This window comes from Scyliorhinus torazame, chromosome 7 (genome assembly GCF_047496885.1).
Source record: "Scyliorhinus torazame isolate Kashiwa2021f chromosome 7, sScyTor2.1, whole genome shotgun sequence".
Classification (NCBI taxonomy): Eukaryota; Metazoa; Chordata; class Chondrichthyes; order Carcharhiniformes; family Scyliorhinidae; genus Scyliorhinus; species Scyliorhinus torazame.
In genome coordinates, this window is record NC_092713.1 from 238,672,112 (window position 1) to 238,698,696 (window position 26,585).

General features: G+C 50.1%; 1 protein-coding gene across 2 annotated transcripts in view; it reads left to right on the plus strand.

Moving 5' to 3' along the window:
* Positions 1–26,585, plus strand: part of cdhr2 (cadherin related family member 2) — a 349,352-nt gene that overhangs the window by 65,859 nt on the left and 256,908 nt on the right. For both annotated transcript variants that reach the window (XM_072512189.1, XM_072512190.1), the window contains exon 3: positions 12,675–12,766. In XM_072512189.1, the coding sequence (XP_072368290.1) occupies positions 12,713–12,766 (54 nt within the window). In that variant the 5' untranslated portion in view covers positions 12,675–12,712. The remainder of the gene's footprint in view (positions 1–12,674; positions 12,767–26,585) is intronic.

Genomic DNA, 26,585 nt, shown 5'->3' on the forward strand with positions numbered 1-26,585 from the left:
GAACAAAGGAGTTCATCCTGGAAGCTCCCACATAGCCCTGGCACTGATGGAATAAGTACAATAGCAAGAAATCATCTTGCATCAGAAGATGTAGAATCTATATGGGTGGAGGTAAGAAATAACAAGAGGATGAAGACACTGATGAGAGTAGTTGATAGGTCCCCTAACAATAGCTATACTGCAGGACAGAGAATAAATCAGGAGATAATGAGGGTATGTAAAAAAGACAGTACATTAATAATGGCTGACTTTAATCTTCATGTGGATTGGGAAAATCAAATTGGTAGAGGTAGCCATGAGGAAGAATTCATAGAGCGCATTCTGGACAGTTTCCCAGAACAATATGTTGTGCACACAACCAGGGATCAGGCTATTTTAGATCTGATACTCTGTAATGAGGCAGGTTTAGTAAACAATCTCAGAGTAAAAGATCCCCGAGGAAACAGTGACCATAACATGGTAGAATTTAGCATTCAGTTTGAGAGTGAGAAACATGGGTCAGAAACAACTGCGTTACATTTAAATAATGGTAATTACAAAGGAATTAAGGTAGAGTTGGCTGGAGTGGACTGGGAAAAGAGATTAGCAGAAACAATGGTTGATCAGCACCTGGAATACTGTGAACAGTTTTGGTCCCCTTATCAAAGAAAAGATATACTGGCATTGAAAGCAGTCTAGGAAAGGTCCTCTAGGTTGATCTTGGGTATGGAGGGATTTTCTTATGAAGAGAGGATGAGTAGGTTGGGCTTGTAGTCATTGGAGTTTAGAAGAGTGAGAGGCAACCTTATTGAGATATATAGGATTCTCAGGAGGCTTGACAGGGTAGATGTTCAGAGTTTGTTTCCCCTTGTGGGAGAGTCTAAGATCAGAGGGCATGATCTCAGAGTAAGGGGTCACCCATTTAAGACAGAAGAACTTATTCTCTCAGAGGGTAGGGTATCTGTGGAATTCTTTACACAGAGGGCTATAGAGGTTGGGTCATTAAGTATGTTCAAGGCTGAGATAGACAGATGTTTAATCAGCAAGGGAATCAAAGGTTGAGGGAATAAGGCGGGAAAGTGAAGTTGAGGATTATCACATCAGCTCAGTCATGCTCTCATTGAATGACGAGCAGAATTGATGGGCCAAATGGCCTGATTCTGCACCTATGTCTAATGGTTTTCCACTGGCACTTCCCCCTGCACTGCCCAGGCACTGGCAGTGTCAGGGGGCAGTGCCGGTGGCAGTGCCAGGGAAAAGTTTCTTGGCAGTGCCGGGGGTAGTGCCCAGGCATGATTCTCTCACCCCTGAGCACTGCACACACCTGAGCACCCCCTGGGAGGTCTGCTCTCCAGGTGCACACCTTGGGAGACCTGTCATGATTCCGATCTGTCATCACACTGATGTGGATGGATTTTCTGATTGCGGGATGGGGATAATTCTGGCATAGAGGCCTGAAAATTATATGTTAATATATTCAAACAATGTTCCCAACATTGAGAATCAGAATCATGTCCCTGATGGGGGAGGGGCAATCATGTCACATGTTTACACCAACCAAAACCTGACTTTGCAATTCTCGCAATATTTTCCACCGAACTTGTCCGATTTCATCAGGAGCGGAAAATCCTGGCTCCAGTTTCAGCATACGGAGTCCAAAGTCTGGAAAGTTGTGCGAAATCTTTTGTAATGTTCCAGGCTGCAGCTAGTCCTGAGAACCCCCTTTACTAATCCGAGTCTGAAGCACCGTTTGAATAAAACCCACCGCTAAACTTTATCCCTGATTCTGAGTCTCAACAGGTGGCCTCTGAGTTTGAAAAAGGAAAAATAATTATTAACTAAATTACTTCGCCACTCAGGACTCAGCAAATGTCCAATTTGTAAGACAGGCCGTGTTGAATTTGAACACCATGCTACTTCCAACAGTAAGTCACTGAACTAAATAAGCCAATAGATAGCTGACCCATACAGCCATTGATAAAAATTCTTCTTCCCAAAGCGACTCCCATTTTATGGAGCACACCAAAATCAGCAAGCATAGGGAATCCTTTGTACTGCAGTGAACAACGATGCTATCTTGAAAACAAGCTCCTAAAGCTGGACATCATATTTGTATATCATTCGCATGGATCCCAATTCCATTCTTCCAACTCCACTTGGACTCACCCAAGGCCCAGACCAGTTGTAAAACTTGGGTCTTTGGAGGAAAATATTTTCAAGTGACAACATTGCTCTGACTTAAGGAAAAAGTCTGCCGACCTAACTACCCGGATAGTTAGACTGCCTGAGCTACACGAGAAACAAGACAATCCTTATGGGAGACAATACAACATGGGGCAGAAATCAACTCTCCGTCCAGCTGATGAGATCACAAAGACGCAGAGACAATCCAAGTCAGGGAAAGCAATTCCTGAACGCCCAACAGGACCGACCTCGTCAGCACTCCGGTGCGAGCGTCCTCACAGGAGAGAACATGTCCTGCGATGTAGCCCATTGCTTCCACTGCAACAGAAAGGGACACAGCACCACACAGATTGCCTAAAGGTAATCACGAGCTCAAGACTGAAGACCCAGAAGACACACAGCCGGGCTTCTTGGGCGTGGTGAAAAGATTGTGGTGCGTCACTTTGGAATGCTGACATCCTGGTAAATGGTCATCTAACAAATTTTAAATTAGGTTGCGGTGCCAGTATGACACTCCTGTCAGACACAGAACCATGGCTCAAAGGCCTCAACCTTCAAGCAATGGACACTTCACTTTTCGCTGGTAGGTGGAATCCACCTTCTGGCTAAGGGCTGAAGTTAAGGACAAAACAATCCAAAGAACTCCTTTAGTCATCCAAAACCAGGACTTCTCCAGGGGTGTTGTTTGTTTGGAGCGGTGAAATAAGCATTGAAAATATGGTTGCAATGCCTGAATCAAACTCAACTTCCTGCAACGGGTTGATGAGGTCAACCAACAAGAGTCTAACTCCGAATATGGATGTGGGTTACCAGAGCTCCTCATGGGACTAGGCTGCCAGAAAAATGCACACATGATAATGTTCAGGGATGAGGCTATACCAATGTGCATTTGTACTCCACAAAAGGTCCCCCTCATGAAGAAAGTACAGCAGCAGCTGGATGAGATGGTGAACATGGGAGTTAACTTCCCAGCCACACAATCTATTGCATCATGCTCCAGCATGATCCCAGTCTGAAAACAAACTGGTTCCTCATCAGCGTTGACCTCACAGAGCTTATCAAAGCCAGGAAGGTCCATCCCATGCCCTCAGTGCACGAGAGCCTAACTAAGCTCTCCAGGCAATTTCCAAACTAGATGCAAACAACGGTTTTTGGCAGCTCCCGTCGATGAGAACTCTTGGCTCCTAACCACATTGATTACCCACGTTGACAGATTTCTCAACTGTCTGTCCTTTGGGATTACATCGGTGCCAGAGATATTCCAATGCTTGATGTCTGACATGTTACAGGGCCTTCAGGGGGTTCACAAATGATGTGGCGATGCCGGCATTGGACTGAGGTGGGCACAGTAAGAAGTCTTACAACACCAGGTTAAAGTCCAACAGGTTTGTTTCGAATCACTAGCTTTCGGAGCGCAGCTTCTTCCTCAGGTGAATGAAGAGGTGGTTTCTAAAAACACAGATATAGAAACTCAATGATGCAAGACGATACTTTGAATGCGAGTCTTTGCAGGTAATTAAGCCTTTACAGGTCCAGACGGAGCGTTTGGAGAGAGGGATAATCACAGGTTAAAGAGGTGGCTTGAGACAATTCACACTTCTTTAACCTGTGATTATCGTGGTCGAGGGCACATTCTAATGTACAGGAGACACCTCTGCCCTCTCCCAGGCTATCCCCTTCCATCGCATAGTGGAGGACTATCGATGATGTTGCCCAAATGCCAGTCTAACCTCTGAGCCAATATCAATACCAGAACCAACAGCGCCTAGCCCTCCTCTGACAGAACAGTGTATGAGATGTGGAAGGACTATAAGGCCTCTAGATTCCAGAATCTTTAACTTCAAGAACTTGAAGAGGGGATATGGGATAGTGAGAATGTAAGATTGCTAATGAAGTAATAGCAATAATATTATAATGGCACTAAGGCAATAATAAATTCAGAAGACTAATAATTAATAATCACGAAGTAAACTAGTGTAGCTCCATATCCATGGGATAAAGACTGAGGGGATGATGTAGAATAAGGGTCTGGTAAATACAGGGTTAATGTGGGACTGACTACAGTACCACCCACACAGTGATGTAAGAAGGCACATGGCCTGGACCTAGGGCTAGTGTAGTGTTGAACAAGGACCTGTTAAGGCCTAGACACAGGTGTTAAGACCTGTACCTGTTACTGTATATAGATATAAAGTTTGTCATGGGCGAGGCATTTTCAGAACCCCAAAATGTATCATGGAGTCCAACCAACCTCCCCCTTTAATGCTATTTGTTGCTTTTCCAGGAACATGGCTTGTTCCCTAGGTGTGGGATTACAATTATGGACAAATGGTTTTTAATCACAAAACAAGGTTTATTCCATGATCTCAACTTAACACTTTTAAATAAACATTGGATCTCTTAACCCCCTTACTTCAAAGATAACCCCGACAATATTACAACACTAAATAGTCCTTCAGTTATTCCTTTCAACATCCAAGAGAGACTTAACACCTTTAAACAGAAACACATCAGGTTAAAGGCTTTACTATTATGAGGTTAAATCACCCAAATGATCCAGAGATAGTCTTTCACGGCAGAGATCACAGCAGATCCAGCTCACTGCAAACACAGACACTCCCAAGCTCTTTTCCTCAAAACTGAAACTTCAAAATGGCTGAACTGAGCTCAGCTCCACCTACTCTCTGACATCACTGTTTTCTTAAAGGTACATTGCTTAAACATCCATTTCTTAAAGGTACTCTCACATGACAAGTTACACGGAGTTAATATAAGCTTGCTTTTAACCTACAGAAGACGACAAAGATTTAATTAACAGACACATTCTATACCGAACATTTATGGCACCTTGCTGTGTGAAAGTTGCCCTGCATAAGAAATGCAGACAGTGTTTTCAAATTGTGTTGATATCCCAAAGCTATTACAAGAAATTCTGCCTGCAGCATGCAGCAGAGTTCCATCCCTTGGAGTAACATGGGATAGAAAACTGAATAAATGTGCTCAACTTGATACTGACTGCTAAATGATTATCTGCATTAATGCATAGTAACTGTTTGCGGAGACGTTTGAAGGACAGTAAGCACTTATATCAACCCCATCACCTTATCAATGAACCTGTCATTGAGTGATTTGGAGCCATTTTCACAGATTATTGCAATGTCTGCATTTCTTATGCAGGGCAACTTTCACACAGCAAGGTGCCATAAATGTTAGTTATAGAATGTGTCCATGTTAGGTATAGAATGTGTCCATGATAACGATCCACCATTACAATGATACTGTATGCCCCAAGTTAATGGAGTTAACCTCCCCATCCTACATACAGTTGTGACATTTGAGAATGATTGGTGGCCATAAATGTTCAAAGCAGCCACATTTCTAACATTCCCTTTCAAAATAAATGACAAATTTAAACTCTGAGGAACTTTATATCCCTGCAATATTAAATTCTGCTGTAGATATTCTGTACAGTACAGAACTCTTTCTCCTCCAGGAGCTAACAATACAGATGTTTTGAATGCTTTTAAGTGCTGGTTTGCAGCTGTAAGCATTTCACAGTTTCTTCATCATTTGGCTTCAGAAAAGTGAGTTGAAACAGTCTGAAATCCAGGGAGCTATGAGACTCAGAAATCAGAATGAACATATTTCAGGTACTGTCACCAGAGGGCAATCTAATCAAGAACTAGCGACATTAGTATAGATACATAGCGCTGAATTCTGCAGAGCAACAAAGGTCCTGTTGCCAGGGCTGAAAGGAGGGTGGAGTGGGGGAGACCACCTGCTACTGCATGTGGCCGAATCCAGGGCTGCACTTTGCCGGCTGCAGCCTAATTAGTGGCTGTTGCCAGAGCTACCGTCTCTATTAAGGCCTGATCCCAAGAGCTGTTTGGCCACTCAGAAGGCCAGCAGCTCAGCAGTACCACTGCTAGTGGTGGACAATGTGTCTTTACGCGCTTGATTATTTTCCTGGGTACAGACCATCTGCATACTGATAAAATTAATAGCGTGTCTTTCTGTTCATGAATAGCAATGTTTAGGCCAGGGGCACACAGAGCCATCAAAATGCAATCAAATGTATCCTGTGTTTCTGTTGCGCAGTAGCAATACAGGGCTCTTTCTTGCTCTGGACTGCAATCTACAGGAAACACACTGAATCCCTTGGTGTAGTAAACAATTTACCAGATACCTAATCTGTGGACTGAAGGTTGGGAGATGTGGCAGAAATGAGCGGTGGTCTCACTGAAACTTACAATATTCCTACAGGGAGTGACAGGTTGGATGTTGACAGGATGTTACCCTTGGCTGGTGAGTCTAGAACCTGGGGTGCAGCCTCAGAATAAGGGATAGGCCATTTGGGGCATGAGATGAGGAGGAATGTTTTCATTCAGAGGGTGGTGAATCTTTGGACTTCCCTATCCCACTGGGCTGTGGAAGCTCAATCACTGAGCACGTTCAAGACAGAAATCGAGATATTTCTGGAGATTGATAACATCATGGGATATGGGGATAGTGCAGGAAAGGGATTGAAAGTAACCTTGAAAACAAAAGCATATATTTGCGCAAAGATGAGTGGCAGGTCTGATGTTTGGAAAAATATAAAGAACTTCAATGAATGACACAAGTTAAACCTAGGGAAAAGTGAGGTTTTCATGGTCTCCCCACTGGGAGTGGGAACAGGGGTGGGAGGGTTGCCATTCCGCTTGGCGACGTTCCACTTTAAGTATCTGGGGATGCAGGTGGCTCGGGACTGGGCAGGGCTCTGGAAGTTTAATTTTACCAGTTTGGTGGGAGAGTGAAGGCTGATTTGGCAGGCAGGGTACAGGCTGTCAAAATGAATGTGTTGGCGCGGTTCCTGTTTCTGTTCCAGTGTCTGCCGGTCTTTCTACCTAAATCATCCTTCAAGGGGGTGAATACGTTGATCTCCTCTTTCATTTTGGGGGGCATGGGAGGGAGATTCCCAGGATGAGAAAGGTGATATTACAGAAGGGAAGACGAAAGGAGGGACTAGGCCTACCGAACTTGCTTCATTATTATTGGGCGGCTAATACTGAGAAAATGATAGGATGGTGTAAGGAGGGGAGGGCTCTGTGGGTATGGATGGAGGCAGCCTCTTGTAGGGGGTCGGGGTTGCAGGCCCTGGCAACGACACCGCTCTCCATGGCCCCAGGAAAGTATTCGGGGAGTCAGGTGGTGGTTGCTACACTGAGGATTTGGAATCAGTTTAGGCTACACTTAAATTGAGGGCTGGGTCAGGGGGGAATGCCGATTAGAGGGAATTACTGGTTTGGGCCAGGAAGGATGGATGCAAAGTTTGAGGGTTGGGCGGAAAAGGATATCAGTGAAATGAAGGATTTGTTCCTTGGGAAACAATTTGCGAGTCTAGAAGAGTTGGGAGAGAAATATAGATTGACGCAGAGAGGTGTTTCGGTACATGCAGGTGCGGGACTTCGCAAGGAAAATGTTCCCGACCTTCCCAGTAGCGCGGGCTCCTTCGTTCCGGCTCCTTCGTTGTTGGAGGAAGTGTTGTCAGAGGGGGGAGTGGAGAAGGGTGTCGTCTCGGCCATTTAAGGAAGGATCCTGGAGAAGGATGGGGTGCCCATGGAGGGGATTAAGATGAAATGGGAAGAGGAGCTGGGGATGGTGCTTGAAGAGGGGCTGGGGTGTGAGGTGCTGCGGAGGGTGAATGCCGTTACTTCTTGTGAGAGGTTGAGGCTGATACAGCTGAAGGTAGTATATAGGGCACACCTCACTAATTCAAGGATGAGCCGGCTGTTTGATTGGGTGGCGGATACCTGTGAGTGATTTGGGAGGGACCCTGTGAATCATGTTCACATGTTTTGGTCCTGTCCGAAACTAGAACATTTTAGGAGGTCGTTATTCAGGAGGCTTTCAGGGGTGTTGCATGTGGTTGTGAAGCCCGGCCCCCTGGAAGCCATGTTCGCGGTTTTGGACCACCTCGAGCTGCAGGCGGGTGCGGGGGCAGATATCTTAACCTTCGCCCCGTTGATCGCTCAAAGGCGGGGTTTGTTGGGGTGAAGGTCAGCCTCTCCACCCTGCGTCTTGGCGTGGCGGGGGATTTCTTGGAGTTTTGACCCTAGTGAAGGTAAAGTTCGAACTGAGGGGGATGAAGGAGGGATTCTACAATTGTTGGGGTTTGTTTATTATGCACTTTCGGGAATTGGTGACCGTTGACTGTTGGGGGGGGGGGGGGGGGGGCGTGGGGGGAGATGCGAGGGGATGTCTTGTTTGTTTGGGGCTGTTTGGGTGTTGTATTGTGAAAATGTTGAAAATGTGTTGAACAAAAATAATTCAATAGAAAGATGACAAAAAGATTGAAAAGGAGGGAAAAGCTAGAGTATAAGAGACAGCCTTTTGTGGTCTACTGCTACGTCTAGGTATGTCCTCAGGATGCACATCACAGGTGGAGGCAGCCTGCTGTTTTCCGTGTCCTGTGGCCTTTGGTGCCCTTTTCTAAAATGAATTAGAGCAGGAGTCGAGCTTCATGCTACCTGAACTGCCCATCATGCTGCCTGCACTGCCCATCTCTGGAGGGCCTGGAGCCGGGAAGCCCCAGCCAACTTACCTGTGTCACTGGCATCACCGTGCCACCCTGTTCTGCCTGCTGCCCTTGAGATGCGTTGGTGTCAGGAGGAGGGATTCGGAAGGACTGGAGACCATCGCCGTCACCTTGGTGGCAGGCCCTGGGTTGGCGTCTAGCACTTCCTCCTCCCTGATGGTACGCTTAGGGTCCTGGGGGTCTCCATGGATCGGAGCAGCATCTGGAGTGAGCTCCAGTGGCCTCTGCATCATTCGGCTCTGCCAGTCCTGGTGGTTCCCCATTGTCTGTAGCATGGTGTTGACGCCCTCAGTGATGCTCCTCAGTGACTGGGTCATGCTCTGCAATGCCTCGGCAATGTCCATCTGCATCTGGGACATATCCCTCATTGACTGGGACATGGTTCGAGGCCCTCAGCCATGGTCGTCGCAGACCGAACAATGCCACTCACGATGCTGACATCGTGCTTCAGGCTTTCCACTATGGTTGCCACCGTAGCAATGTTGACCTCGGTTCCATGCATTGTCGGCATCATCTCCTGCACCCGTAGCCTTTGAGACTCCTCCAATCAGCTATGCACTCACTGGAATGTCGCTGGTATCCCCTCATAAATCTTACCGCTTTGTCCTATCATCTGCATCAGCTCTGGGGATAAGAGGCTTGGCATCTGACTGGGACTCAGCAGACCTCCGACTACTGTTTCCCTTGGATGTTCCTGCCTCCACCTGATGTGCATTAGCAACTGTGTGGTGCTCACCAGGTTGTACCTCAGAAGCCTTCCACTAATGTCACCACTGAGGTGTGTGTCTCCGTGCTGGTGGGTGGAAGGTGCGAATTATATCAGCGAAGTGTCAAGGATGGTCTACTTGGTGCTCTTCCAAGGTGGTCTCTTGGGTGATGGGAGGGTGGGGAATGACTCCGGATGGCCCGACCCAATCAGATGGAGACCCTGCAAGACAATGGACATGTGGTCAGTGAGACGGAAGGATCATTTTGTTTTTACATAACAACTTGCTTGAGATAGGTCACCTGGGTCAAGGGGCACTGGATCCTCACTACTGTGGTGCAGGCCAACCTTGCTGTCGGTGACTGCTGTCTCATCAAACAACTCCACGATTTCCAGGGCCCGTTCCTCAAATCTCTGGTACTCCACCCCCGTCGAGGCCCCTTCCCACTTATTTTTCCCACCTCCGCCATGGACCCTCTCAAGGCAAACTTTATTTTCTCGAGACTGAGAAACCCAGCCATGTCACTAACCCAGGTCTCTACACTCGGGGGTTTCGAGACCCTCCACATTAATAAGATCCGTCTCCGGGCTACCAGGGAGGCAAAGGCCAATACGTCGGCCTCTTTCGCTTCCTGAACTTCCGGATCGTCTGACACATCAAAGATCGCTATCTCTGGACTCGGCACCACCCGCGTGCCTAAGATCTTGGACATTGCCTTAGCAAATCCCTGCCAGAATCCCTTAAGAGCCGGGCATGCCCAGAACATATGGACATGATCTGCAGGGCTTCCCGCACACCTCGCATATTTATCCTCAACCCCAAAGAGCTTGCTCATCCTGGTTGCCATCATGTGTGCCCGGTGGACCACCTTAAACTGGATTAAGCTTAGCCTGGCACATGATGAGGAGGAATTGAGCCTGTTTGGGCATCCACCCACAGGCCCGCATCCAGCTCCCCACCTAGCTCCTCCTCCCATTTGCCCTTAAGCTCCTCCACTGGGGCTTCCTCCACCTCCTGAAGTTCAGGTAAATGTCCAAAATCTTCCCGTCCCCTACCCAGGTGCCGGAGACCACCCTATCCTGTATCCTGCGTGGGGGTAGCAGCGGAAATGATACCACCTGCTTTTTCAGAAAGGCGCGTACCTGAAGGTATCTGAAAGCGTTTCCAGGGGGCAAACTGAATTTCTCCTCCAGCGTTTTCAGGCTGGGGAAGGTCCCGTCGATGAACAGGTCCCCCATCCTTTTAATGCCTGCCCTATGCCAGCTTTTAAACCCTCCATCTATCCTGCCCGGGACGAATCTGTGATTGTTGCGTATTGGGGTCCAGACTGAGGCTCCCTCCAGCCCCCGTGCCTTCTCCACTGACCCCAAATCCCTTCCCACTTATTAAGGGCTATCTTTTCCTGCGGGGGCAAAGAGAGGGCACTGTGACCCATATTTTGATGGGTCGGGGGGGGGGTGGGGGGAGGTCTATGGCAGATAGCATGTGTGGGCACCGCATCTGAATATGAAGGGCTTGTGCTGGTGGCTGTCAGGGGCTCCTGAGGAGTAAGCGTGAGGTCGGATGTGGGGTGGACCCGAGGTGTCTGCCAGTGATTCGCAGGGCTGGGGGGATGGGAATTTTCGTGCTGGCAGGCGGAACTGATGCCAGGAGAGGTGGTAACTTACCCTTGCAGCTCGGTGGAGGTCGTTGGTCTTCTTCCAGCATTGTACGGCGGTCCTCCTGGTCATGCTGCCTGAACTGACAGCCGTTGCCACTACCTCCCAGGCAGTATTGGTGACCTTGCTGCTGGCCCTCCAATCCCCTTGGTAGAACAGGATGTCCTGTCTCGCATCGACAGCGAGACAGCCAGTAATGGCCAGAAGCTCGTGGGGGGCCCATTTTCAGCAGTAAGTGCCATTAAATACGGGCCACGATCTTGCCAATCCGGCCATCGAGAATCACCCCGTCAATGGCATCCAAAATTACAGTTGGAAACGTTTCCATTAAACTGTGCCCGAGATTTCCTTTTGTCAGAGAATCAAGAACTAGGGGCCCCTGTTTAAAAGTAAGAGGTGGCTCATTTAAGACAGAGATGAAGAAAAACCTTTTCTCTCACAGGATCTTGAGTCTTGGGAACTCTTCCTCTAAAGACAGTGGAAACAGAGTCGTTAAATATTTTTAAGGTAGAGCTAGATAGATTCTTGACTCACATCAGGGTGAAAGGTTATCGGGGATAGGCAGGAATGTAGGGTTGAGGATACAATCAGATCATCATTGATCTTATTGAGTGGCGGAGCAGGTTCGAGGGGCCCAGTGACCTCGTCCTGTTCCTATGTTCCTATCTTGTGCGCTTGTTTCAACCTTAAACTTGACGGAGGTGATCTCCTGCTGGATCTGGTCTCTAAGTCTAAGTGCAGAAATTTATAGAGCCTGTTGACAGCTACTTTTAGGAAGCATAGACAACACTGGCAGATTTATTCAGAGAGCTTTGATAAAAGACCCTCTTCTGTATGAATGCCATTAATAAAGTATGATGGGAATACTAAAGATATCACCTGTGTAATAAGTATGGGCGGCATGGTAGCACAGTGGTTAGCACTGTTGCTTCACAGGGTCCCAGGTTCGATTCCCAGTTTGGGTCACTGTCTATTCTCCTGTATCTGTGTGGGTTTCCTCCGGGTGCTCTGGTTTCCTCCCACAAGTCCCGAAAGACGTGCTTTTAGGTAATTTGGACATTCTGAATTCTCCCTCTGTGTACCTGAACAGGCGCCGGAATGTGGCGACTAGGGGCTTTTCACAGTAACTTCATTGCAGTGTTAATGTAAGCCTACTTGTGACAATAAAGATTATTATTATTAAAAGTATTCTTAAATCCTTCCCTTCCTCCACAGAAATACAACTGTACAAACTGAAGCACAGATTTATGTAGGTATCAGGAAGGGGCTAGCAAATTTCACCAACTTCATTTATCCAACATTCAATTGTGAAGAGCTGCAATGGTGTACTATTAGCAATGAAAAAGCTCTCCCTAAGGGTTCCCATGTTCAGATTCTTGAGTGGCTGGTCATATCTCCAAACACATAATATTTCCTCAAAATTCTTGGAGTAATTTGCCTTGTGAAAGTTGCAAGCACTCAGAGTGCTCCATGACTGTATTTTGGCACGTGATGCGGATTGGGTGCATTCTTGGTCTTAGGCTTCCCCAAGACGGAAATCAAGGCAACTGATGTACTTTTCGTTTTTAGTGACCATTTGGCTCATTCCAAACAATAACTTCTTGGAAATGCACATCAATCAGTCACGTGAAGAGAGCAGATGTGGTTATTCGGCTGAAAATGTAAGTATAGTTTTGAACATTACTTATTTATGAAAGATTTGCTGCTCTCACTTGGTTGTTTCTGTTTTGTTGTGGTGGTACAATTTGTGTTACAACACTGTAGTCGTGCAAATGTTGTATGTGGGTGTTATAATGTGCGGTGCGACAGAGTGGTGCGGTGTGAGTTTGAGCCTGTGATGCTTCGCATCGTGAGCTGTCAACCTTGAAAAGCACGAAATGCAGGTTTGCAGTTCCTTGATACATTTGCTGTTCTTTACACAGAAGTGAGATTTAGCAGCCAATTAGACCATGGAGGACGTCATAACTGAACTTGACTTTGGCTTCAACTGACAATCACAAGCAGACACTTTCGAGCGAGAGTCACTGATTTGGAGCAGGATTTCTTGTTGACCCTTTCTGCGGTTGTAACACTTGCCTTAATTGAGATCAGCTACTGCAACATAGACCAGGGATTGACCTTAGTACCTTCCCAGTCATTGAAATTCAGCACACATCAGCTATTACTTTTACCATGTGAACTGTTGGATGAGTAAACTAATTTTGATTAGAGCTATATGAGCTTGCTTTTCTGAAAGGTTGAGAGGTGTGCCCCATTTCTATTTAGATTACCATTGTGTGGATGTGTCACTCTAATTTCAAAGTGCACACACAATTTTGAATGATAATAAGATGAATAATGGGTTTTGCATTGTAAACAATTCAGTTCAGTAGGCTAAAATTAATTAGAGCAGGAGTCGAGCTGTGAAAAGCTGTTTAAAACTGTAACAGTAGAACCCCCTTGCAGAAAATGGTCTGTTCCATTAGTTCATTGGGACAAAATTCTGCTTAATTGCAGAAAAGTCTCAAATACTTTCTATAAGGGGCGGAAGTGTTCTATCAAATCAAATAGACTCAAGTTTACATCATCAATTATAAAATTCAACAGAACCACTTAAAATAGTTTGTAAACTTTGGCACAGAACTGGTGCATTAATGTGGTGGTAATCTAGTATTGTTTTGATATGTTTTCATTGAATTTTATTTACATATTATACACTGTACAAGCAGTAAGGGTAACTGCCGATTACAATATACATATCAGTTTCGGTAGTCTCCTTCTCCCCCCTGTTTCCCCCACCCACCCCGTTCTCCTCCCGCACCCCGGGTCCTCTTCACTCATTTCAGGGTCCTTTCCTGGGCCGTTCACTGTACAATGGGTAGTTATTTGTTATTTACAAGTGGGCGGTGCCCTCCCTCCCCTCCCTTTTTTTGCTGTTGGGTCCCCCCCACCTGGTCCTGTTTTCGGCCTTCCCTTGGGGTTCCTTTGCCTGTGTATGTGGCTGTAATTTAAATAGATTTGGGGATACAATTCTGAATTTTCAATTAATGGAAAAGGTAAACTCGTGGCTCTCGAACAGAAATCGATGTCACATGCTAATATTAGCCTACAAGTATTTAAATATTTAATAAAATTTTTAGTTTATACCGTTCCCACCACTTAGCACCAGTCATTAAATTGGGCGAATGATGCAAGCCATTTGCCATCACCATTATTGCCTGTTACAAAGGTAATTCTAGTATGTCAGTTGTCCTCAGTATTCACACATTTAGTCACGTGTCAAGATTCCTATGCAACAAGCACATGTTATGCAAGAGTTCTGTATTTTAATGTTCAATTTTTTTAGGCAATGATTGACCTGTGGTGCTGTGCAAGATTATAAACAAGCAACAGAGATTCATATAAATCTTTCAATACATATAGCGGGAAAATTGCTTTAGTAACGACAGAGCTGCTTTAAGTGGTGGGGAATTCATAACAAAAAATCTGTTTTCTTATGGCAGCAAGTTACTAAAGGTTTTTTTTTACTACTAAACTTCCCTTTCCACTTCTTTTAGCTGTCCAGGCTTCACATAATCGATGGATGTTCTTTTCGAGAAAGTGAAATTTATGACAGTATCAATGAAATAAACATTTCTAGTTGAAAGCCTTTGAAACATTTAGTTGCTTTAAAGCTGTCAAGTCATGTTGATGTAATATAATATTGTGAAGAATCCTTTGAACATCTTCAAGCTGCTTTGGTAGCTCAGTGAAAAGTCTGAATGTCCAAATTTAAAGAACGCTCGGCCAACAGCACAGGTTGGGTAAATAGAAACAAAACCCTTCTGTGGAAGGGTCATTTAGACCCTCAGCCAATGCTACCACACCTGCTGAGTTTATCCAACATTTTTTGTTTTTATTTTCTTTCTTATATATTGGTACCCCACCCCCTTTTGTGCCCCCCACCTCTCAGGACCCCTCCCTCCCCCCCACCCCCCCAACCTTTAGGAGGGCTCTTCATACCCACCCTTCACCCCAAACTTTCATACCCCCACCTCATCCCTCCTTTCATGGGCATGGCACCCCTTTGCAAGGCCACGTTGACACCTGGGCACCCTGTCATTGCCACCTTGACACACTGGCAATGCTGCTGCCAGCCTTGCTGTGCCACCCCGACTCCTTGGCAGTGCCAGGGTGGTTGTGCCAAGGTGCCAGGCTGGCAGTACCAAGGTGCTAAAGTGCCAGAGGGAGAGCCAGGATGCCACCCTAGCCTGTCCGTGACCACCCAGGGGTCTCCAATTGCCTGGGAGACTCCCCCAGATGCCATTATGCCTGATCCACGTTTGTGTGGATCAGTGCTAATGGTGCTATGCGAGGTCTCTCAGCTGCGGGCATTCATTTCTGGGCTCCGGGTGAATTGGGCGCTGACATAATTAAATGAGCCTAATGGCTCATTTAAATATGTATATCTGGATCTCGTCCGATCTTGTTAGGTTCGTGAGGCATTCAGAGTGTCGCAAATCTTGCGTGAGGCCTCTTGCGAGATGTAACAGCTTTGTCACGTCATCGGGTTGGGAGTGGTGCGACCTTTCAATCACATCCATTATGTAGGATAGGTTGGGTGGTTAAAATAGCGATGGATTGCTGTAATCCTGACATCTTGCACTCCGCACAGCTGTTGCATTGAGTGAAGGCACTCAGAAAAGCAGGTCAGAGCCTCCTGAAAATATGTAATTCTGGTTTCCATGATGCAGTTAGGACCCTACTTCCATTCACCTTCAAAGAACCATGAGATAGGACCCCAGCAGCGCTTGCAACTATTTCATCGTAAATCTGTGAAACAAATCTTTTCTTGTGTGTATGTGTTGGTGCGTTTGAGGGAGTGAGTTTTTTTATTGTGTTTATATTCTGGGTGTTGTGTGAATGAATGTGTACCTTTGGTTTAAACTTACCAGTAAACCTGTTTTCTCTCTATCTTTTAAAGTCACAACACGATTAGGGTTTAAAACATTCCCTCTAAAAATACAGATCATATTGCGGATAACTGGAATATGAAGAAAAAAGGCAAAAGTTATCCCACCACCCCTACCTATCTGTAATAATGGACAAGAACACCACTCCTGGAATTATAGTGAGCACAAAGGTATGCAGTTGTTCAGGCCAATCAACTCCAGAACATTGCTGCAGTAATTTTTCAGGCCTGTATCTTAGGCCCAACCTTTTTCAGCTATACCACCTCCACTCTTCTGTACCGGTAAACATTTCTCCTTGATATTAAAGAAGGCTACTATCACTGAATCCCCCAACATCAACATCCTGATGGACCACCATCATCCAGATTCTTAACTGGGCCAGCCATACAAATATTGTGGCTAAAAGAGGAAGTCAGAGATTAGGAGTTCTGGAGTGAGTTTCTCACCTCTTGGCTCCCCAAACCTTTTCCACCATCTACAAGGCAAGAGTCAAGAAAGTGATTGAATACTCTCAACTTGGTGAGATGAGTTCAGCTTCAACAGCATCCAAGATGTTCAACACCTTTCAGGACAAAGAAGCCCACTTGTTGGGGTTAAATTCCATATCAAGTACTCAGTCCATCCACCATAGTGCATCGTAGTGTGAACCATTTACAAAATACACTTCAGCAACTTGCCAAGGCTTCTTTGATAGCACTTTCCAAAAATGCATGACTACTACTAGTTGAGATCAGCAAATACAAAGAGGACACCAGCATCTGAAGATTCCTCTTTCAGTCGCACATCATCCTGACTTGGATATATATTCCTGATCCTTCGCTGTCACTCGGTCAAAAACATGGACATCCCTATTTAGCTGCACTGTGAGTTGCCTTTTCCCCATGGACTGCAATTGTTCATAAAGGTAGCCCCAAGGGCAATTAATATAATAATAATCGCTTATTGTCACAAGTAGGCTTCAATGAAGTTACTGTGAAAAGCCCCTGGCTGTCACATTCTGGTGTCTATTCAGGGAGGCCGGTATAGGAATTGAACCCGTGCTGCTGGCATTGTTCTGCATTACAAGCCAGCTGTTTAGCCTTCTGTGCTAAACCAACCCCTTATATATTAGGGCTGTGCATTAAATGTAGGCCTTGCCAGAAACACTGACATCCCACAAATGAATAACAAAAATAAATAAATTCTGAAATCTTATGAAAAACAAGCAGGTTTTTGATCATTACCAAGTGCTGCTACCAATTGTGGTAAATCAGATCTTGGAGAAATTTGTGGACCAATATTTATTGTAATTTCATATCTTAAACAGGCATTTGACAGTGTATGACGATAAAGGTGAGGGTATATGAAAAATCTAAGAAGCTTTGTCAGACTGATGGAAGAGGGCTATGGTGTCTGCTAAGTGCTTTTAGGGTGGATAGAAAACTGCCAGAATGTTTTAGATCAAGGGTTCTCAACACATGGGGCGAAATTCTCCGTTATCGGCGCAAAGTCCGCCGATCGGCGCAAAAAACGGCGCAAATCCGACTTTCGTCACTCCGGAAAAATGGGTCAAAGTTCTCCGGCCCGAAATGGGCTAGCAGCGGCGTAACGAGATCCGCGCTTGCGCAGTGGTTCACGCCGTGCAGCGTCATTCGCGCCGCACGGCATGACGGCTCATAAGGCCGCGCTGCTCCCCCCACCCGACCGGAACACCCGACCGGAACACCCAACTGGATGGCTGGCCGCCGCTCAGCCCCGAGGTTCCAGTCACGGGATGTGGAGGCGCTCCTGGACGCAGTGGACCAGAGGAGGAGGGACGCCCTGTATCCCGGGCACGGCCGCAGAGTTGCCCCACGCCACAGCCGGCGTCTGTGGAGGGAGGTGGCAGAGGCCGTCACCGCTGTGGCCCTGACACCACGGACAGGCACCCAGTGCCACAAGAAGGTGAACGACCTCGTCAGAGCAGGCAGGGTGAGCCTCCCCATATCCCCACCTCCCCCATGTCCCCCCTCCCCATATCCCCCCTCCCCCATATCCCCCTCCCCCATATCCCCCATATCCCCCCTCCCCCATATCCCCCCTCCCCCATATCCCCCATATCCCCCCTCCCCCATATCCCCATATCCCCCCTCCCCATATCCCCCCTCCCCCATATCCCCCATATCCCCCCTCCCCCATATCCCCAAGTGAATCCAGCCCTAACCTTAACCTCTGCAATGCACGCGCAACCGATGGCGTGCATTCATATACCTGCCTAGCAGTGTTGCCTTTTACCCCTGCCACCACCCTTACCCACCACCCCCCCAACAGGAGAAGCGCGCACACAACAATAGGGAGCATGTGAGGACTGGAGGAGGCCCCGCTGATGAGAGGCCACTGACCGAACACGAGGAAAGGGCCCTGGAACTGGCTGGCGGACCTGAGGACCTGGAGGTTGCTGATGCAGAGGTCGGGGCATACTAGCAAGTGAGCCACCGACAGCCCGTCCCCATATCCCCCCTCCCCCATATCCCCCCTCCCCCATATCACCTGATCACTGCCTGCGTGTCTAACCATGCATGCTTCATTGTGTATCGCAGGACCAAACGTCCAGGCACCCATCCCCGCAGATGCAGACCGCCTGCAGGATGCCCCTCGGAGGCCACGGGAGACAGAGAGACCCGGACCCTCCAGCATGCGACGCCCGCAGGATGCACCTCGGAGGCCACGGGAGACAGAGAGACCCGGACCCTCCAGCATGCGACGCCCGCAGGATGCCCCTCGGAGGCCACGGGAGACAGAGAGATCTGGACCCTCCAGCATGCGACGCCCGCAGGATGCCCCTCGCACACCACGGGAGACGGAGAGACCTGGAGCAACAGGGAGACGACACCCCCGTCACGTGCGGGAGCGACCACCCAGCGACGAGGGGGGCAGCCACAGGCCCCCGTCACATCCGGGCCAGGACACCACTCCCCAGGACACCACTCCCCAGGGCACCACTACCCAGGACACCACTACCCAGGACACCACTACCCAGATCACCACTACCCAGGACACCACTACCCAGGACACCCCTACCCGGGACAGCAATACCCAGGACACCCCTACCCGGGACAGCACTACCCAGGAAGACGAAATACCGGACAGTGACTCAGAGTGGATGGGTGGAGAACCCCCACCCCAAAGTGCCATGGACTCAGAGCACGACACAACGCCACTGCTGTCACCAACACCCTCCACCATCGCAGAAACACTCACCTCGGTTGGGCACTTTAGTGATGAGGCGTCTGGTACACTCCCTGGTGCGCACAACACAGCCGTCCCGGTACAGCAGGTGGAAGTAGGAGCAGCAGAGGGGCCGGGCGGTCGGAGGGCAGCCCAACCCAAGCGAACATCTGCCGCCCAGATGGATCCCGGGTTCCTGGAGTTTCCACACCCACACATAGATCCGATGCAACCACCGACCCGGAGACGAGCGAAGAGGGTGATGGCCGGCTTGCGGCGGCTGCAGTTGTAGGTGGAGGAGTCCACCCGCGTCCAGGAGCTGGAAGTGGTGTCGGTCATGCGTGCCACCCAGGCCAACACCGCACGGGTGGCGTCCGCGGTGGAGGCAATGGGTGCGACGGTGTCAGACATGGGGAACGGTTTGCGAGGCCTGGGGCTTTCCATGCAGGCGGCGTCTGTGGCCCAGGACACAGCTGCCCTCTCAAAGGAGGCCATGAGCCAGTGCCAGCGCCAGATGGCAGAGGCGCTCAACACCATAGCCCAGTCTCAGCAGGCCATAGCCCAGTCTCTGCAGGCCATGGCCCAGTCTCTGCAGGCCATGGCCCAGTCTCAGCAGGCCATCGCTGATGGCATCGGCGCCAGTGGCCATGTGCGAGCCGGCATCGCACTGTCACAGACAGGGTTCGCCAACCCCCTGGGCTCCATGGCTGCAAACCTGCAGACCCCTGTCGATACCAGCCCGGGCCTCCAGGACTGGCAGCGCCAGATGTCGGGGGGGCGTCGGATGGCCAGTCCGTTCGCATCCCCCACCCATGTAGAGGCCTGGGGGCCATCGGACACCCCGAGGGAGGAGGAGGTGGTGTGGTCCGTCCCGGCTCCCCCTGTAGGGGAGGTCCCGGAACACCGCGACACCTCGGACTCCCCCCCCTTCCGTCCCAGGTGCATCGGGTGGGCAACGGGCAGGACAGGCTGGCAGCTCGCCATCCCAGTCGCCCGGGCCGCAGCCTGGCCCATCTAGGTCAGGACGCCCCAGGAAACGGCCGCCAAAGGGATCCCGTGTCAGAGGGCAGGAATCACAGGAGTCCACCTCCAGTTCTGCTGTACCGTCTGGGGAACCACGTAGACGTAGTCAAAGGGCCTGTAAGGCCAAACAATTAGACACTGAGTAAGTTGGCACGGGTGCAGGGCACAGATGAGTTTTAGGGGCTAGGGCACGTGCATGAACTCCTTTGGTTATTAAAGTCAATGTTACACCTACAGAAGCTGCCTTTGTGCTCTGTCCAAAGCGTGCGGGGGTGTCATGTACGTTGAGCGCAAGTGTCTGTGTGAGGGGTGGTCTTACCTCAGCCCCAGGTGAGTCTGCCCCCTTTCCCCTGGGCCGCCATCAACATCCCCCGGGCAGAGGACGGGACCGTGCGTTGCAGTGTCACAGCCGCATGCAGGGATGGTCCGGGTGGATGGTGGTACTGTGGCCATGGGTCAGACATAGTCCAACGATGTGGAGCCAGGAGCTCACCGCAGGGCGGGTTGTCATCATCCTCCATGGCCTGCAATAGACACGCGTCCACCCGCAACTGTGTGAGCCCGGCCCGTTGTGCCGCAGGTGGATCGGCAATGGGGGGGGGGGGGGGGGGGGGGTGTGCATGCGGGTGGGGTGGGTGGGGTTGGGGAGGGGGGTGAGGGTGCTGGGTGGGTGGATGGGTGGGGGGTGTGGGTGGTCGGCTGTTGCCATGGTGTGCCCTCTGTGGCCATACTACCCGATTCCCACGCCCATCTAGTCAGTGAAGCGGGCGGCTATCAGTCTCTCCCGTGCCAGCTGGGCCAGCCGGTAACGGTGGACAGCCACCCGCCTGTGTCTACCCCGTCTGCCCTGACCATTGCCCCCATCCCCCTCATCTGGGGAGGACTGGGCCTCTTCCTGCTGCTCCTCCACTCCGCCCTCCTCAGCCTGCGGCACATCGCCCCTCTGCTGGGCTATGTTGTGCAGGACGCAGCACCCCCAGAGAGGTCCAGGCACCTGAAACGCATCTTCAGCACGCCAAAGCACCTCTCTATCACTCCCGTTGTCGCTACATGGGCATCATTGTAGCGGTTCTCCGCCTCATTGCGTGGCCTCCGTATAGGCGTCATCAGCCACGATCGCAATGGGTAGCCCCTGTCGCCCAGTAACCAGCCCCTCAGCCGGGGATGGCGTCCCTCGTACATACCGGGGATGGATGACCGTGACAACACGTATGAGTCATGTACACTGCCTGGGTAACGGGCGCAGACTTGCAGGATCATCATGCGGTGGTCGCAGACCACCTGTACGTTCATCGAATAGGTCCCCTTCCTATTGGTGAACACGGCCCTGTTATCTGCAGGGTGGCCGCACGGCGACGTGCATCCCATCGATCGCGTCCTGGACCATGGGGAACCCGGCCACGGCAGAGAAGCCCATGGCCCGGGCATCTTGGCTGGCCCGGTCCACAGGGAAGCGGATGTAGCGGTGCACCATGGCTTATAGGGCATCTGTCACTGCCCGGATGCACCGTATGCACCGATGTCTGCGATATGCCGGACAGGTCCCCACTCGGTGCCTGGAATGACCCCGTTGCATAAAAGTTCAGGGCCACTGTAACCTTGACGGACACGGGGAGAGGGTGTCCCCCCGCCAGTGCCACGCCGTGACAGGTGTGCCAGCAGGTGGCAGATGTGTGCCACGGTTTCCCGCCTCATCCGGAGTCTCCTCCTGCATTCCCGGTCCGTGAGGTCCTGGTATGACTGCCGGGGCCGGTACACATGGGGCGCCCTCGGGTGCCTCCGTTGCCGTGGGCCACGACGTCCTCCTCCCCCTCCTCGTCCTGTCGGTCAGGTGTCCCTCCAGCCTGGGGCGGCTGCCGCCTGCCCCTCTGCGGCAGCCTGCCTCCTCTGGCACGCTCCTCCTCCTCCTCCTCATCCAGGGCAACATGGACATTAGTGGCTGCCGCCACGGCGGCCAACATCGCTGGATGATCGGAAAACAGGACGGCCTGGTTGGGGGGGGGGGGGGGGGGGGGGGGGGGGGAACGACGACATGTCATCATTGCCATATCCCCTCCTTCCCCCAGCCAGGTGGCATGGACCGCATGGGCCAACTGTTGGAGGCTGGCACCTGGCCAGGTGGACCAACTCACTTGCCCTCGCACCCCCCTCCCCGGCACGGAACCCCCCATCCCCCTCCCCGGCACGGACCCCAAACTCCTCCCCGGCACGGACCCCCCCCCCCCCCCCCCCCCCCCCATCCTCCTCCCGGCACGGACCCCAACCTCCTCCCCGGCACGGACCCCCCCCATCCTCCTCCCCGGCACGGACCCCCCATCCCCCTCCCCGGCACGGACCCCCCATCCCCCTCCCCGGCACGGACCCCAACCTCCTCCCCGGCACGGACCCCCCCCCCCCATCCTCCTCCCGGCACGGTACCCCCCATCCCCCTCCCCGGCACGGACCCCAACCTCCTCCCCGGCACGGACCCCCCCCCCCATCCTCCTCCCCGGCACGGACCCCCACATACCCCTCCCCGGCACGGACCCCCGTCCCCCCTCCCCGGCACGGACCCCAACCTCCTCCCCGGCACGGACCCCCCATCCCCCTCCCCGGCACGGACCCCCCCCATCCCCCTCCCCGGCACGGACCCTAACCTCCTCCCCGGCACGGAGCCCCCTCCCGGCACTCCCCGGAGCCCAGCCCACTCTAACCCCCCCCCACCCCCGCCGCACACACACACACACACAACCCGAGACACACCTCTCCCCTCACATTCAGACTGCGGCCACGCCATCGCCTGCCCAGCGGCCAACCCCCAGGCCGTCACTCACCTCCACGCTGGTCGGCGTGAACCTGGAGCACAGGTTCACGTCGATGAAAAGGAGGTTTGATTTGCGTCGACGTGAACGGTCATCACGTCGACTGGACTTCGGCCCATCCGGAAGGGAGAATATCGGCAGGCCGAAAATCGGCTGCCTTGCGCAGACCCGTGACATTCTCCGACGGCAGCGGTGACATTAACGCCCCGCCGACTTTTCTCCCTTCGGAGACTTCGGCAACCGGCGGGGGCGGGATTCACGGCGGCCAACGGCCATTCTCCGACCCGCTGGGGGGTCGGAGAATGACGCCCCTGATCACTGCCACTCCTACCCCCCCGCCCTCCCCCACTCCCCAACCCAGGGTCCCAAAAGTCAGTGAGATGATTTCAGGGCATCTCCCACTTGATTTGTCTAACAGTCATGTAGTCTCCTTTATTGATTGAGGTGAGTGGAACACAAAGGGCGCGATTCTCCAAAAAGATTTTTCAGTGTGGGTAGTGAGCGAGAACAAGCTTCCCAGCACTCGGCCCAGCGAGGCCGGCAATGCTATTCAATGTTAATTGGTCCACTTAACGAGGCCCCACCAGGCTTCCTGCTGCAAATGAAGGCTCGCCAGCCAATTCACCAGCACCATGCTCATCAGCCCCATGCTAACAAGATCGAGCAGCACTTAAACAGCTCTTGCTCAGCCAACCCCAGCCAGCTCGCAACAGTGGTACCCAGCAGATTGGACCCAAGATTCAGGGATGTAGATCTGGCCAGGCTCCTAGACGCAATGGAGGCCATGAGGGATATCCTGTTCCCCCGAGGGTCCCGGTGGGTCAGTCACAGGACAGCCAGTGCTGTCTGGGACGAGGTGGCTGTGCCTGTGAGCATCGGTAGTGTGACTAGGAGGACTGGCCTCTTGTGCCGGTAAAAGGTCAACGACCTACCCACCGGGCAGCATGAGTGAGTCAACACCAATGCACCCCCCCCGCCGAGACCTTTCCGCCCCCATGCGAGCATTACTGACAGTGTTAAATCTCTGGCTTTCACCACCATATTGGGGTTTTGTATCAAAATAAGAGGGAAGTTCAGTTTCTGAAATGGAGAACATGAATCTGGAATATTAGTCTCGTCTGACTGAGCATGTACAAAATGAGCCAGTAGTGAGCACTGTCTTTGTTGCTCCTGATTAATTTCCTGTTAAAATAATCATTGATGATGTGGAACAGACCTTGACAGTAAATGGACAAGTAATGTATATTTAGGTCTTGATAAATTCTTCTTTATGCAAGGTATAATAGAACTATTTGAGCAGGGGTAAGACAGGAAAAATTGTTGTCCCATTGAAATCCCATTGAAAAACACACGGCGAGTTGGTCGGTAAATCCCGCTCTAACACAGTGGGGGGGGGGGGGGGGGGTGGGGGAGGGATTCGGGGGTGTGGAGGGTCCCATGGGAGGGTGTCGGTCTAGGTCTTTACAATAGATACCCAGAAATTAGAAGAGGCATTAATTCTTCTAAATTACTGGTGTAACCCTGTCGGAATCATCCAAAGATTGCGAGCTAAACAAATGTTTTTGATGGTTCCTAGTGCAGGGCAATTTCCCAGAGGAATTCTGAGCTTCTGGGCACTTGCCCTGCAAACCATGACCTGTGAAGTCCGAAGACAGTTCCTGAGCGCATCTTTGGGGTACACCCCCCTCCCCGCAGCCCCCTCACCCGATCTCATGTTGGTCAGCTTGGAAGTTAAGGCCTATCGTATTATTTTTCAATAAACCACTGGGTCTGCAATGGTGCACTTTATATTAATAATATTTTTATTTTATGTACAGAAGCTAATTTATTGCCCTGTTTATTTACATATTGTATGACCTCATCTGTAATGCATTTAACATTCTTCCGAAGTCTATTGAAGGATGATTGTTGTAATCGATAGTATGTGAACTTTGAGTCTCGTTCAGAATTACTCACATGTTAAAAATTGCAAAGGATACACCTATTGTACAATAAAATGGTGAAAGGCGATATAACACACAATATAATGACATAAACAAAATGTAGTCTTGGTAACAGAAATTAACCCTTGTGTTCAGTTTCTCAGTGGATTTAGCTGTGTTGTCATTGTTAATAAATCACTGATCCACAGCAATAGGATCATTGACACAGACTAATCCCTCTAACACTGTCTTATTCCGTGACACAGCAAGTCGTTTTTATGCTCTGTTTTCCATCATGTCAAGGCTACAGATGGCATTCATCCAGTCTTTTAGAAATTTCACTGCCTTATTCCCTCTTGTCACCCGCGATTGATCCTTATTTAGCCTGTGGCCTCTTGCACCAAACCTTGAAATCAATGAGCCAGAGTTTGGGTAACTATTCTCCAATGGTTGAATTATTTAAGGAACACATCCTGGTGCGACATACTTGACTTCTCTGCCCCGCAATCACACGCCCACAACCTTTACCTCTAAAAACTTGTGCAATTTTGGTTTTTCAAATCATTATTGGTTGATTTCGTAGTGTTCCAGACAATTGGATTAAGAAAGGGTTTGTACGTGGCTGGCTTTATCCACATGAAAATATCGAATAACAAAATAGTTGCTTCATGTGGCTCTAACGTTCAGGTGCAACAGTGACAATAAGTTGGATCAAAGGTGTTGATATGCACTTCAATATTCTACCCTTACTCAATGTCACAGTAAGCCTCAGTATAAACAATATGTAAATAAGTCATTTCAAAAGTCAATGCATTGACATACCAATGTATTATTCAATACTCAAATGTGTTTTATGAAGGTTAACATGCTGATAACATTTTTTTGAGAGAACAGGACTGTGCTTACAATGCCAAAACAGCCTGGAAAACTATAAGTAAGAGTTCAGGAAGATTCCTGTCAAGTGGAGATGGAGACCTCCATGCCAGCAGAACCCCCGTCTGGGCAATCAGTGGGGCGAAGGCCAGGACATCTGCCCCCACACCCGTCTGCAGCTCCGGCAAGTCCAACACCCCAAATATGGCCATTAAAGGACAGGACTCCAGCTTAATCTTCAGAATCGGTGACATGGTGCTGAAGAAGCAGACCCAGAAACCCACAAGCTTGGGGCCAGACCAGAACATGTGCGCGTGGTTAGCCGAACCTTCTGAACAGCGCTCGTACCTGTCCTCCACCCCTAGATACACTCATTCTAGACTTGGTTAGGTGTGCCTTAAACAGTACCCTAAGCTGGATCAAACAAAGCCTCGCACACAAGGACATGGAGTTTATCTTGCAAAGGGCCTTACTCCACACGGCATCATCCAATATGGGCTCCCACTCCTCCTCCAACTTAGCCTTAACCCTCTCCACTGACTCCGAATCTTCTGACAAAATCCGTCCATAAATACTGGAAGTGCCACCTTCCTCCCACCCTGCTAGCAAAAGGACCTTCTCCATTAGAGATGTTGGCGGTGCCACGAGGAATGTCGGGAAAAAAACGTCTCGCAAAGTTTGAACTTGGAGATATCGGAAAGAATTTGAACCGAGAGCCCAAACTTTTCCATCAATTTCTCTAGA